The following is a 14348-nucleotide window of genomic DNA, read 5'->3' on the forward strand; positions in this document are numbered from 1 at the left end:
GTCTGTGAATGTGTCTCCACATTATAGTTTAATACTTGACAAAACTCTGAAAACATCAAGAAGGAGTCTAAAGAGAGTGTTACTTTATATTTATATAAATACTTTATATTATCTTTAATTGTATATGTGTTAAAGAAACTCCTTTATTTTTTTCCTTCCCATTTTTGATTGCTGCACACTAAAAGTCCACTTTGATAAAATCCTGCTGATATCTCTGTGCTATAAATTTTAATTTCTTCAGGATCTTTATTTTTTTTCCCCTCTTATAGATTTTGGCTTGTGCTTAGAAGACATTTTAAAATTCCCTTTGGTGGCATTTTGATCACAGAAAGAGTCTCAGTGACCTTGCACAAAGTGGGCACCGATGTGCTGAGTGCTGTGGTTTGCCTGCTTTATGATGATCATCTTTCAGATTTTTTCTGCTTTGGTGCCCTCTGTAGGTTTTCTCTTATACTGCCAACAAAGAAATCCGCACTGATGACTTGTGCTTAGATGTTTCCAAACTCAATGGGCCTGTCATGATGCTCAAGTGCCATCATCTAAAAGGGAATCAGCTGTGGGAGTACGACCCTTTGGTGAGTACATTTATGGAGAGGTCACTCAGCTTTTAATTGCAGCTATAAATTTCACTTTCCTGAATAAAGAAAGCATTTAGGGGCTGGTCACTTGGAATGATGGATTGGAAGCAATGAAGATTTATAAAGGGCTCCTTTCAGCCTCAGTAATAACACTAAGCTTCCATTTTTGAAGTGTCCTGTGTAGTGCAATGAGCTTCTGTTGGAGCATCACTAGAATCTGCTTGATTGTCAAGTAAATGCTATGTTAGTGAACTGTTTTCTGCTTTCTTTACTTTAAGAGCTATAATGAATGTTTGTTTAGGACCAAGTGATTATTGGGCAGTGGCAGCCTGTTTATTTAAAACTCTTTATTTAATTCTGACTTAAGTTAACTGAAGTAAACTGTTTTTACGTGTGTTTACTGCAAAATGCCTTTGACATGTTGTCTATTGCAAGACATCAGAATGCTTTATTTAATTTATCAGAATTTGTAAATTCTTGCTTTAATGGTTGTCTGAACATTTTCTGTGCCTACAAACTTTTCAGCATCCCTTAAAGTTTATTTTATTTAATTACATTTTCTCTGGAAGCTTTCCAGTCTGGAGTTTGAGATTCTACCTATAAAATATTACATATACTTTATAATAGAAAATATCAGGCAAACTTAAACTGCCATTTTAGAATTGGTATGTGACTATCTAAACTGAGTGACCTGCATTTTGATAGCTGTACTCATAACTACAGAGCACAAGCTCAGGTTTCCTTTTATACATTGTCACTATCTGGCCTGTATGATATGAAAAATGTTAACAAAGGGTTTACAGTGAATGTTTCATATCTGTCACAATGCTATTTGCAAATAAATAGAGCTTTGAAATAAGTAAAATTTGCAGTTCAGCAAGAAAATAACTTCACATGCAGTATATTTCTTAAGCACATGTTTTCTATGCTTTGTAATTTTTTGTATATTTGAATAAGACAAACAAAAAGGTATCTGCTCAAGCAGTCCGCTAGATTCCATAAGTCCAAGTCAACATCATTAATAAGTATACAGTATTCACCTTCACCGACTCCCATTTGACTCGATTTTGCATTTGAAATCAGTAAAAGCACCTTAAATTTGATCTTTTCAGGATTAAACTTTTGGACATTTCCAATATTTAACCCAATTAATGAAAAGCAAAAAAAAAAAAAAATCCCATAATTTGTACAGTCTCTCAAAAAAAAAAGTTTACCTTGCCATATCTTCTGGGTTGGTTTTGACCCATCATTGATTTTACTGGACTCTCCAATGCATTTTGGGTGGTTTGTTTGTTCACAACACAAAGAGACGTCCTATGTCAGTGGTTCCCAATCTGTGGGGTGGGCCCCCCCTAGGGGGGTGTGAAGTAACAAAAAGGGGGGTGCGAAGATGTGAAAAAAAGAAAACAAGAATCAAAAATATGAAAAATACATCTATTGAAACCAAAACAAATTAACTTAAACTACATTCTGATACTAGAAAAATAAATATAGAGTTAGATAAGTGTTGATACAAGTTAAGTAGGTATAATAAAATATGCATCTATGATATATCATTAATTAAAAAAGAACAAATTGGTATTAGTGGGCTCCTTTCAAAAAAACATTAAGGGGGGACGCAATTAAAACTGTTACGAAAACTCAGGTTGTAAATACTTAAAGGTTGAGAAACGCTGTCCTATGTCATCTTTTCAGCTTAGAAATGTGAAGGGTTTTAGTAAAATGACCAAACTTTACAAAAAGCAAACAATTTTCCAAATAACATTTTTGTACAGCTGTACAAATGCCATGTCCCATTACTGGCTTTAGTGGCTTTTCTGCTGGATTTGAGATGCTCTGTTTATTCAAAACCCATGAAAACATCTTAAATGTCATCTGCTCTAAAAGTTAGGATCATCTCTGTTACAGGTTAAGATGATCAATCAATATAAAATACATTTGAGGTGAAAAGGGATATATAGAAATTGGGTCAAAAAAGACCTGCAAGTCACTTCATTGAGTCGGCACTGGAAGACAATGTGAGGGTTGAACAGTAGATGGTTATTTGTACACCATAAACTGCTGACACTGCAATAGCACAGAGTTCAGTGCAAGTTACTTGGTCATGTCACTTGTGCAATAGTCAAACACAGCCACAATGTCTAAAATCTGACTTGAACCCAGAAGAAATGCCAATATCTACCAAGGTTGTTTGTGTGAGAAAAAACCAGGAAATGACGCAGGTGCAGCTTTAATCCATAGGAGTGTGTGAAACAGGGGGCAACCTATGAGGGAGGGTCATGCAAAGTCTTTACTTACTGCATGAGCCTTTACCAGGAGCTGTGCAGATCTTCAGTGATGCAGTGGGGGTCTGTGTACTGAAGAGTACCAGAATGTGGGCCATGAAAGCTGAGAAAATCTCAACTGGCTGATCTGAGTGACGTTACGTCCAAACCCTCCCTTTTTTTACAACTAGGACATGCATACGCTGCAGCACTCCAGATTTTATTGAACACTGTACACCTCTCTGCTAGCATGTCACACTAGTAAATAGGATCAGCCTGGAGTTATTAAATAAATGGGCAAACATGGTGGTTGCTTTTTAAAGGAGAACAATGCAGGTTTTCTTTTTTTAATAGCAAAAGTTATTCTTTCACTTGGGAACTTTTGAAAAATTTTCTGTTTTTTTTTTTTTTTTGGGGGGATCTTGTTTTTATTATTGATTCAAGGAATTTAACACACGAAGATTGAGTTCTTCCACCAGCTCCCTAAACCAGTGATGTCACTGGTCCACTGCAATTTTTCCCCCCACATGAAAGTGTACTTTTTGATATTAAAAGATAGAAAACTGTGACTGTTCCCCTTTAATCACAATGTACAGTACAGTACAGTATTATAATTCACTATTATGGTTCTCTTTATTTGGAGCACTGAAAAATGTACTTTTTCTTAAGCTGATTTTTTTCAACCAGGCAAGGAGGTTGAGGTTTGACAGGATCAGAAAACAAGTCACAGACATGCCGGCTAGGTCCAGGGCCGCCGTGGGCTCGCTGGGCAGTTGCATAGGGCCCATGCTGATCTGTGTATGTTATGACGTGCTGAGTGGTTGTGTAGGAAGGGGCTCCAGTGCACTGCTTTGCCCGGGGGCCTGTAATGCTGTTAAGATGGCCCTGGCTAGGTCGACACAAAAAAATCTATGGTACTTTTTCTCAGAATAAAGGAATCGGGGAAGCCCACAGTTGAAAATAAAAAGGAGTCGATAACCAAAGAAATACACTAACAGAAAATCTTACAATACTTTCTTAAATATCCACACAGTTGTGTAGCGGGCCATTCAGGACTTTGCATATGAGTAGGGCTGCAACTGATAATTACTTTGATAATCAATTAATCTGTTGGTTATTTTGTCGATAAATCAATTAGTTGAATTGTTAAAAAAAAAAAAAAAAAAAAATCAACATCTATTATTTTCATTTGAAATCAAATGCTTGAAAAGTACACGAATTAGACCTTTTCACAAAAAATAGGTTTGTATAAAATGTTCATGTCTGTAGCAGTAGGGTGTTGTACCGTGTTAGCCCTTGTGGATGTAGTGAGAAGTCAAGCAAAATGACACTTTTTATTGGCTAACTAAAAACATTACAATATGCAAACTTTCAAGGCACCTCAGGCCCCTTCTTCAGGCAAGATGTATGATATTGTAATCTTTCTAGTTAGCCAATAAAAGGTGTCATTTTGCTTGACTTCTCACTATAAAATTTTCAGAAAAGTATTTAAAAAAATGTTCTACTTGTAGATATTTTAAACAAAATATTAGATTTTATAAGACATTTATAAAATAAATTGAAAATAAATAGTAATAAATAAAAATATAAAGCACTTAATAGCACTTCTGGTTGTGCAATGAACACACACAATTTCTTAAACACACGAAAGTTTTCATTATATTGTGGCATATGCATTTACTGTATAACCACGTTAACCAACCCTTACAATTGAGCATGTAGTTTAAATTACAAGCTTGGTTTTCTTTTCTGTAAAGGGAAGGGTTTGGGGGAAGACCTGGGCATTTTCGCTATTTGGAAATGTTAGAAGTTCTCTGCTGTTTCATACCATCAAGATATCGGGGCCACAAATATAGGCTTACGTGGGAAGAACCAAGACCCCATTGTGAATCTTGGAGGTTGCATGTTGGCCCATCATCCATAAGGATTTTTGTGGCCATATTAAAGCATGTAGGATATGTCAACAGTACAAAAGGTCCAACCAGGAAAACCAGCTCAAGTGTGTCAATACACTGTGGTGAATGACTCAGGGGAAATGGTGGGGATGGATTTGATGGGGCCGTTCCCAAGGTCCAAAAATAAGAAGACTGTCCTGCTGCTGGATAGTAGATTACTGCTTTAAATGGGTCAAACTGTTTGCCTTGCCCATTGCAAAGGCAGGGAGGATTTGCTTCATTTTAAGGTAAGACATCTTTACCTGCTGGGGAGTTCCACAATATATAGTATCTGATAGAAGGCCACAGTTTATCTGTGAAATGATGGAAAGTCTTTGTTTCAGGTGGCGTGTAATTAAGAAACTTACAATGGCCGATCATCCCCAAACCAACATGACCTAGCGAGTAAACAAAACCCTTAAATCCATGATTGTATCCTATGTGGGTGGGCACCATCAGGCCTAGGACCACTGGTTGCTAGAGCTTTGATTTGCTCTCAATATTGCAGTACACAAAGCAACCAGAGAGACCCTTGCTCTAGTGCCAGTTGATAGGCGGATCGAGGGACCCCTCATCAACACCCCACATTCAAATTCATTGTCCTATCTTACATTTCAGCAGCTGTTACCTTAAAAAGCAAGTAGAGAGTCGTGTGGCAGAGGCCAAGGGCAGGCAAGACAGGTCTTACAATAAACGTAGGAAAGAGGCCCACTACACTCTAGGTGACCTGGGGGCTCATGTATAAACGGTGCGTACGCACAGAAATGTTGTGTACGAACGTTTTCACGCTCAAATTGCGATGTATAAAACCTAAACTTGGCGTAAAGCCACGTACATTTCCACAGTACCTCATACCCTGACGTACGCAAGTTCTCCGCTCGGTTTTGCAGACTGGTGGCACCCAGCATCAGAGCAGTGCTACTGTTCCTGTTTGGTTACCCTTTCTTTTTCAGATCCACATTCCTGACGCGTCTTTATAAATACACCGAAATTAACCGCATATTGTTTGTTAGTTTAATGCACCTGATTGTAATTAACCTGTAGCAATACAATGGTCCACGGAATGGTCAAACTATTCTAAATACAACAGCTGCTTTAGCGCTGTTACTCTCACTGCACCTTCTTCTTCTTATTCTTTCAGCTGCTCCCGTTAGGGGTTGCCACAGCGGATCATCTTTTTCCATATTACTCTCACTGCACCACTCAGAGTATTTACAGTATATCACTGTATCTGAGTGGGAAATCAATGCACAGCCCTCACGGTTCAGAAACAGTTTCATCCCAAGAACTCTAAACGTACTCAATCGGTCCATCAGGTGCTCCTTGTAGAACTGTTTGTACTTATAAGTACAATCACCTCACTGTAAACGTGCATTGCAGTTATAATATTGCACAACCTGAGCCACTTTATAAAGAGCTTGCGCTCCGTTCAGATTGTTCCTGCCTTGCGTTGTATTCTTGCTTGTGCTGGTGTCACCCTAGAAGGATAGATGGATAGAATAATTAAACATGTACTACGAAGATATTTCAATGTTCCTTAAATGTTTTGAAGAATCGGCGTTCTAAGCTTACAAATGGTTTCACCTCTATTACAGAGCTGATTGTGTGGTGAGACATGAACAATCACTGTGCCACCATGTTCCCATGTTTAATAACATGCTTTAACTCCTATCATCATGAAAATGACATTACGTATACATCTCAATATTTTAATTATTCAGATAGCTGTAATATTATGAATGTAATGGATTCTGTGTCCTGTCGGAAGAAGAGAAAGCCTGGAAGCACGTAGTGATTCACACACATAGTGCACATAGAAGATCAAATACAAAACAAAGCATTTAATGTGCTACTTTAGTTACGATGGGATTTGAGAAACTAGTAAATTAAACAATTTTAAGATGAAGTTTATGATGTTCTACTTTAATGACAAAATAACGTGATTTAAGTGGAAATTTACAGATTAAAATTGACGTTTTGTGCTTTTTTCCCCACTGTGTGCCTATTTTCTTTTCTCTGTACCTTAATAAGCTTTCATGTGACACTCAGACAGTGGGCTACGACTCGCCTTTTCACGGCAACTTTGATATCTGACAACTTCTTTTTTATTTCGGGCACTGTGCGACTTTGTGAACTTGAGCTTTCGAGTTTCTCCGACACTCTATGTCACTCGATCAACTTCCTTTTGTTGTTTATACCACTGTTTAAACCAACAAATAGTACATTTTTCCTTGCCTCCACTTGGTATTCGCTGAAATTCTTCTATTTTCCCCTGTGCTTTTCCCATTGTCTTTTCACATGAGGCTGAGCTTTAGGGCTATTTATATTGATTTGCATATTCAAAGACGCGTAATTCTGGGAGGAGTTGGGGCGGGACAGCAGGTGCGTGCACGTGCGTTACGTTTCACGCTGACCGGGATTTATGTAGCGGAAGAACGTGGAAGTTTGCGTACACACAGATTTATGCATCTGGATTTTTCTGTGTGTACGCACATTTCCGCTTTTGTGCTTACGCCATGTTATAGTGCGAGTTCTACGCACGGCGTTATACATGAGGCCCCTGGTGTGGCTTCGGTTTCACCAGCAGTCTTCCAAAATCAATCAATTTGCTAATTTATTTTTTTTATTTAATAAGTGAACTATGGTAGAGATTAGCTTTATGTCCTAAACAGAGAAGTGAAACACAAAAAACGTCGCATATTAAACCTTATGGCAAGTTTCAGATGACCTGCCATTTTTTAGTCTCCATTTGTTGAAGAAATGGTGAAAATGTTCGACACATTCTAAGAGAAGAACTAAATTAGTTTCACTTGTAAATGTATTCCAGGATGATACAAATACTCGCCTTGTTTTACTTTCACAGCGTAGAAGAACGGTGAACTTGACTGAGCTTTTTTTGGTGAATAGTTTCTGCAGTTTTTGAACTCAGTTCATTATGTATTAATATTGGTCTTGGAGGGGAAAAAAGATATTAGACATTCAATTTAGTTTTCTTTTAATTTTTGTATTCTTTCAAATTACATTGCACTTGTCTTCCAGTGAATCGTTCTTGCTGTACCAGACATGATGTTCTTAAATCAACACTTGTGCACTCACTGGTTCTTCGGTCAGAGCTGACTTATCCCACCCAGACCTCTAAAGAATCAGTTACACAGAATACACAAAAGTTTGGTGCAAAGAATTTTTTTTGCAAATTTGCAGTAGCTCGTGTTGAATGAGTTGCATTAAATTTAAATGAGTGAATTAACTGTCAACAGTTAGGAAAACAGATTACCAGAGTCAGAGTGCCAATGGAAACTGTCGGCTCTGTAAAGAAGCTTAGCAAGAGGACCTGACCCACAATGAGATGAGCCCCTGCCCTCTGTTAGCCACAAGAGATGTGCCTGTAGTTGCCATGTGGTTTGTTATCCAAAAAATAAACCAATGAAGCAGGATTTCTACCATACAAGTAAGGGTAGCTTTACCTGTTTTACTGCTTGCTTGCCTTTGTCTTGTATGTGTGTTTTTATCAAATATGAATTTGCTCATTTTTGTCAGTGATGCGATTTCATTGGTAGCAGATGGGACCCCCGAGTCTGTGCACAATCAGTGTAACAAACACCATTCACAAATGTGAGAGAAGGATATTAGAATGCAAACTGTTTTCTGAATCAAAATGGATTATCATTGCTAAAAGCTTTCCAGGTGAGCTTATTTCAGTTTTAGTGTAATGCTGGTAATTCATCTTCCAACTTTACAATAATTTGACTCAACGGTGACAAGCTGAGCCTGTTCATTTTCCCGGTTTTGCTCTCCGTGTTCAGAGGACGCAACGACTTGGCCAGACATGTGACTCAGCTTTGCCATCATTATAGCAACTCTGAATGTTGCTTTCTGGACTTTATGCGCCGCCAGACTTATTTTGCCATTTTTCCATCTCCTTTTGCTGCTAATGTGGACAACGTGCCAGAAGTCTTAGAGCTGAATGTAACAGAACTCCAGTGCAATTGTCACCTTAAAAGTGCATTTAACAAAGTTGCTTTGCTTGATTTTCTACAGACTGTGCATTTCTCAGAATTTGTTTCATTGGCTTTGCACGCCTGCTATGCACGTGGCGTCATTAGTTGGTAGCACATACCATTACAAGCAAGTCTTTACACAAATGAATATTACTAAAAGTATCAAAGCCTACTACTTTTCAGTGAGTCAATTGTGATGACAAGCTTTTCTGTTGATTTTAAAACTTTATGCAGAACCAAGACTAGACAAAGTCATCACAAAATCGCCTCACTTTAAAACTGCTCTCGTATGAGTACTGATCTTAATAGGATTTAATTAAAAAAAAAAAAAGTTTTATAATTAAACCATTTCTTGGATGAAATATTCCTAAAGTTAATGTCTGTTTTTTAACACACATGCTAGTCACACTTAGACTTTGTCTACACCCCACAGTGTGAGTTGTCATTGACAATATGGCCCACCACCTTAGATTCTCATCCAGGAGGGCACTCCAGTGTTATCCCTGACTGCATAGCTAGTGTACTTCGCTGTGCTGACGGTCACTTCATTTTGCAGACAGTCACACAATTGTTCATTTACTTGCTTTGAGAACACAGACTGGCCAAGTGACTACAATTGAATGAGGAGCTGTGGGTGATAACCACAGTAAACTAAAGTTAAAACACATTCAAGGTCAAGTTTCTCCTCAAATATTAGCACTCTACACACGTTATCAGCAAATTAGGAAGTTGGTTTTAGATGACCGTTTTCTGTCTTAAGACTGAATCACCATAATCTGAACTGATCAATCCTGGGCTAAAATCCTGAAAGAGCAAAATTTCAAAAAAAGAGAGACGGAGCCATTAGAGGTCCGCTGTGCTGTGAGCGTTTGCCAACTTCCTGAAGGCCCTCTGACAGATCAGCACTGTACACTTCTGTTACTTAACATGACTGATTTAAAATAATCCTTTGTTATGACTGATATATATATATATATATATAATACACACACACGCGCGCGCACACACACTTCTAAACAAATTGGAGAAGTCGGACTCCTTCAACATTCTATAATTGAGTCGGTGGCTGACGCTGCCTTTTAAATGAAGAGTGACAGTGATGCTTTGTGCTCTTTCTAGATAAATGAACCTTTCTTGTATTAGAGAAAGCAAAATGAAGATGCTTGTCCCTGACTTTGAAGAGGCATTATCCCTCCTGCAGCTCATTCACATCTAAATGAATAAAAATTCACCTAGTGTGTCTGATGAGATGGTAAAACGCTCAGCTAAAGGGCATGTGGGATTAAATGGGAGTCTCGGTAGCATTACCTGTCATGGCCTCGGTCAGAAATGCATTTTGTTTCTTTTTTATGTCGAGTAGTGATAGTTACAAGGGCCGTCTGTGGTGCGGCACCTCTTCATGTGCTGTGAATAACCAGCAGAACACAGGCCTCTTATTCTTTACGTGAGATGATAAACTTCACATGATGAGCACTGAACATTTTTATTTCTTGAGGCTTATTGTACATTGCAGAAAACCGTAACAACTCATGAATTTTATAAATCGAGTTTGTGTCAGAGTGCTCAGTAACAGATGATGGCTTGTTTTAATACTCTGTTTTGAGCTGATTATGTTTGTGAATCACTTGTGAACGGCCTTCTTGTCAGCATGAAACATTTATGGAAGTTTACGTACAGGCAGGTTCTTTCTTAAGAATATAAGAAGCTGTTGTTTTTTTTCCCCCGACTGCATGTACTTCCATTCTTTAACAAATTAAAGTTGTGTTACTCTGCTAAATCATTTCTGCTCTTGCCTAGCACTCATCAGATCAGCACATTTGTGGTGTTTTCTTCATCCCCAACTGTAGTGGCCCACATCAGCAGACTCTTTCATTTGCTTAATGCACCTTTTTAGCGGCAGGGCCAGTGTTTGGTGCAAATTGGCCACAAGATAATGGAACATTCAGAAGGCTCCTTATTGATACAAATAAGCTAATGGCTGCCCAGCACCCAGGCGTGTTTGGTCAGTGCCCTGGGCAGAAGGGAGATGGCTGAGGTCCTGGCAGGGGCCTGTCTGCGATTCTTACAGCAATGCATTGCTGTGGTCGGGCTAGAACTGAAATGTGTCTCTGTGGCACAAGTTATAGCTCAAAATGGGACTGCATAAAAGGTCCCGTGAGTGCTTGTTGTTCTTGGAGGATCTGCCATCCCAGTAGATGTTCTATTAGGTGTCTTCTCTGAGTGAGTTTCTTTAGAAATGGATTACATTAAGTGTGTAATTTGGCCAAATATGCTACTATAAATGGTACTCTGTGATTGATTGTTAAAGTCATAGCTTCATCAAATGCCCATGTCTTGAGGCATCATTTTTATTTCTTTCCTTATTTTACAAGATAAATTGACCAATCACAAATTCACATTTTTTTTTTTTTGTTCTTTATTTCGCCTTATACAATTTCTTGTATTAGGAATTTGTTAGTTTACGCATACCCCTTGGGGTCAGAGCGCAGGGTCAGCCATTGTACAGCGCCCCCAGAGCAATTACAGGTCAAGGGTCTTGCTCAAGGGCCCAGCAGAGTAGGATCTGTTTTGTCAGTGACAGGGATTCGAACCGGCAACCTTCGGGATACCAGCGCAGATCCTTAGCCTCAGAGCCACCACTCCGCCCTAAAAAGGCAGTCGTGCAGAATCGAACTCGGGACCTATTGATAGCCAGTCAGCAACTGATACTGTTGTGCCACAGCAACATTCAACACAAAATAGCCATAAAACCCTATTACTACCGCAGCAGCAGACATGATGGATACCTAATAACAGGACCCCACTTATGCAGCACCATTCCAGATTTAAACGGTTGTTATCTCAACAACAACTCAACTTCACTTCTGGCAAAACACAGGAACATTTATTTCCATAAACATCAACCAAAAGATGTTGCAGGATCACACAGATGAATGCTTGTGGTGTTGCTCTGAAGGTAACTCATGGCTGGCCCTCATTTTGTGGGCTAGGTTTAGGCCCTCATGGACAGATTTGGATTATACTTGTTGATGCTGTGTATGTGTGTTTGGGCCAGAGATCAACACCAGGGGCCTCATGTATAAACGGTGTGTACGCACAAAAATGTTGTATATGAATGAACATTTCCACGCTTAAATCGCGATGTATAAAACCTAAACTTGGCATAAAGCCACACACATCCACGGTAGCTCCAACCCTGACCTACACACGTTCTCCGCTCGGTTTTGCAAACTGGCACCACCCAGCATCAAAGCAGTGCTACTGTTCCTGTGTGGTTACCCTTTCTTTTTTAGATCCACATCCCTGACGTGGCTTTATCATATACACTGAAACTAACTGCATATTGTTTATTAGTTTAAGGCATCTGATTGTAATTAACCTGTAACAATATAATGGTCCAGGGAATGGCCAAAGTATTCCAAATACCATAGCTGCTTTAGTGTTGTTACTCTCACTGCACCTTCTTCTTCTTCTTTCAGCTGCTCCCATTAGGAGTTGCCACAGTGGATCATCTTTTTCCATATTACTCTCACTGTACCACTCGGAGTATTTATATCACTGTATCTGAGTGTCTACAGCAGCTGGTCGGAAAGAGAATTATCGGTATACAGCATCAAGCACACGCTGCCTCAGCCATACGCTATCTGAACTGCTCTCATACGACAAACGCATCAGAGCCTTTCCTGTACGGACCTCGCGGTTCACAAACAGTTTCATCCCAAGAACTATAAACGCACTCAATCAGACCATCAAGTGCTCCTTGTAGAACTGTTTCTACTTAGAAGTACAATCACCTCACTGTAAACTTGCGATACAGTTATAATATTGCACAACCTGCGCCACTTTATAAAGCATGTATTTACATATGATGACGATATCAGTTTTAAGATGAAATACAGCAAAATATGTTTATTATATTATACAGATAAAACTTTAACTTCTTTTAAATAATCTATATTGTTAATAATTAAACATGTGAGGACACGGTGTTGCAGTGCTAGCAAGGAGCTGGCACTCCGTTCACGGATTGTTCCTGCATTTTTCGCTGTATTCTTGCTGGTGCTGGCGTGACACTGGATGGATAGAATAATTAAACATGTACTATGAAGATATTTCAATGTTCCTTAAAAGTTTTAAAGAATCAGCGTTCTAAGCTTACAGATGGCTTAACGTCTATTACAGAGCTGATTGTGTGGCGATTGGGTATTCGGAGAAAGAAAAGTAAGGACAGGAATTGGAGGTTAGTACGTTTGAGAGAGACAGTACTTCTGTAATAAATTATTTCATAGAAGGTCACGCATAGCGCAGCAAGCATCTTGCGTGAGGCAGGAAAAATCACTGCGTCACTGTGTTCCCATGTTTAATACATGCTTTAACTCCTATCATCATGAAAATGATATCACGTATACATCTCAGTATTTTAATTATTCAGAGAGCTGTAATATCACAAATGTAATGGATTCTGTGTCCTGTCGGAGGAAGAGAAAGCCCAGAAGCACGTAGTAATTCACACACATAGAACACATAGAAGATCAAATACAAAACAAAGCATTTAACGTGCTACTTTAGTTACGATGGGATTTGAGAAACTAGTAAATTAAACAATTTTAAGATGAAGTATATGATGACAAAATAAACTACGTGATTAAAGTGGAAATTTCGAGATTAAAGTTGACATTTTGTGCTTTTTCCCCACTGTGTGCCTTTTTTTCTTTTCTCTGTACCCTAATAAGCTTTCATATGACACTCAGACGGTGGGCTACGACTCGCCTTTTCACGGCGACTTTGATATGTGACAACTTTTTTTTTATTTTGGGCACTGTGCGACTTTGTGAACTTGGGCTTTCGAGTTTCTCCGACATGCTACATCACTCGATCAACTTCCTTTTGTTGTTTATGCCACTGTTTAAACCAACAAATAGTACGTTTTTCTTTGCCTCCACTTGGTATTCACTGAAATTCTTCTATTTTCCCTCGTGCTTCTGCCATTGCCTTTTCACAGAAGGCTGAGCTTAAGTGGCTATTTATATTCATTTGCATATTCAAAGAGGCGTAATTCTGGGAGGAGTTGGGGCGGGACAGCAGGTGCGTGTGTTACTTTTCACGCTGACCGGGATTTATGTAGCAGAAGAACGTGGAAGTTGGCATTCGCACAAGTATTTATGCATCTGGATTTTTTTGTGCGTACGAACATTTCCGCTTTTGTGCTTACGCCATGTTATAGTGTGAATTCTACGCACAGTGTTATACATGAGGCCCCTGGTCTCCCAAGCCTAACTGGGTTTTGACTTTACTTGCTGTATGTGACTCATCATGAGTGTTAATTGTTACAAAAAAGACTCCTAGAAAACTCGACACGCCCGACGCCTACATGTGCCGTTTGTGAATGAATGAAGTCGCATGTCTTTATAAAGGTCCCGGCCTTTGAAAAGACATGCTTATGACAAAAATGTGAACATTGGAACATGTTAATGTTCTTTAATCTGATCTTGTTTTAAAAGTAAATCAGTTATTTTGCAATGTTTTTATTCCAAATTAAAATGGTGAGAATTGACAGTAGCACCACAGTGGATT

General features: G+C 38.9%; 1 protein-coding gene across 1 annotated transcript in view; it reads left to right on the forward strand.

Moving 5' to 3' along the window:
- The window catches only part of galnt1 (UDP-N-acetyl-alpha-D-galactosamine:polypeptide N-acetylgalactosaminyltransferase 1), a 510424-nt gene that overhangs the window by 489187 nt on the left and 6889 nt on the right, over positions 1 to 14348 (forward strand). The window contains exon 12 of the mRNA XM_028817413.2: positions 441 to 575. Within this exon, the coding sequence (XP_028673246.1) occupies positions 441 to 575 (135 nt within the window). The remainder of the gene's footprint in view (positions 1 to 440; positions 576 to 14348) is intronic.

The sequence above is a fragment of the Erpetoichthys calabaricus genome, chromosome 13, assembly GCF_900747795.2.
Source record: "Erpetoichthys calabaricus chromosome 13, fErpCal1.3, whole genome shotgun sequence".
In the NCBI taxonomy this organism is placed as follows: Eukaryota; Metazoa; Chordata; class Cladistia; order Polypteriformes; family Polypteridae; genus Erpetoichthys; species Erpetoichthys calabaricus.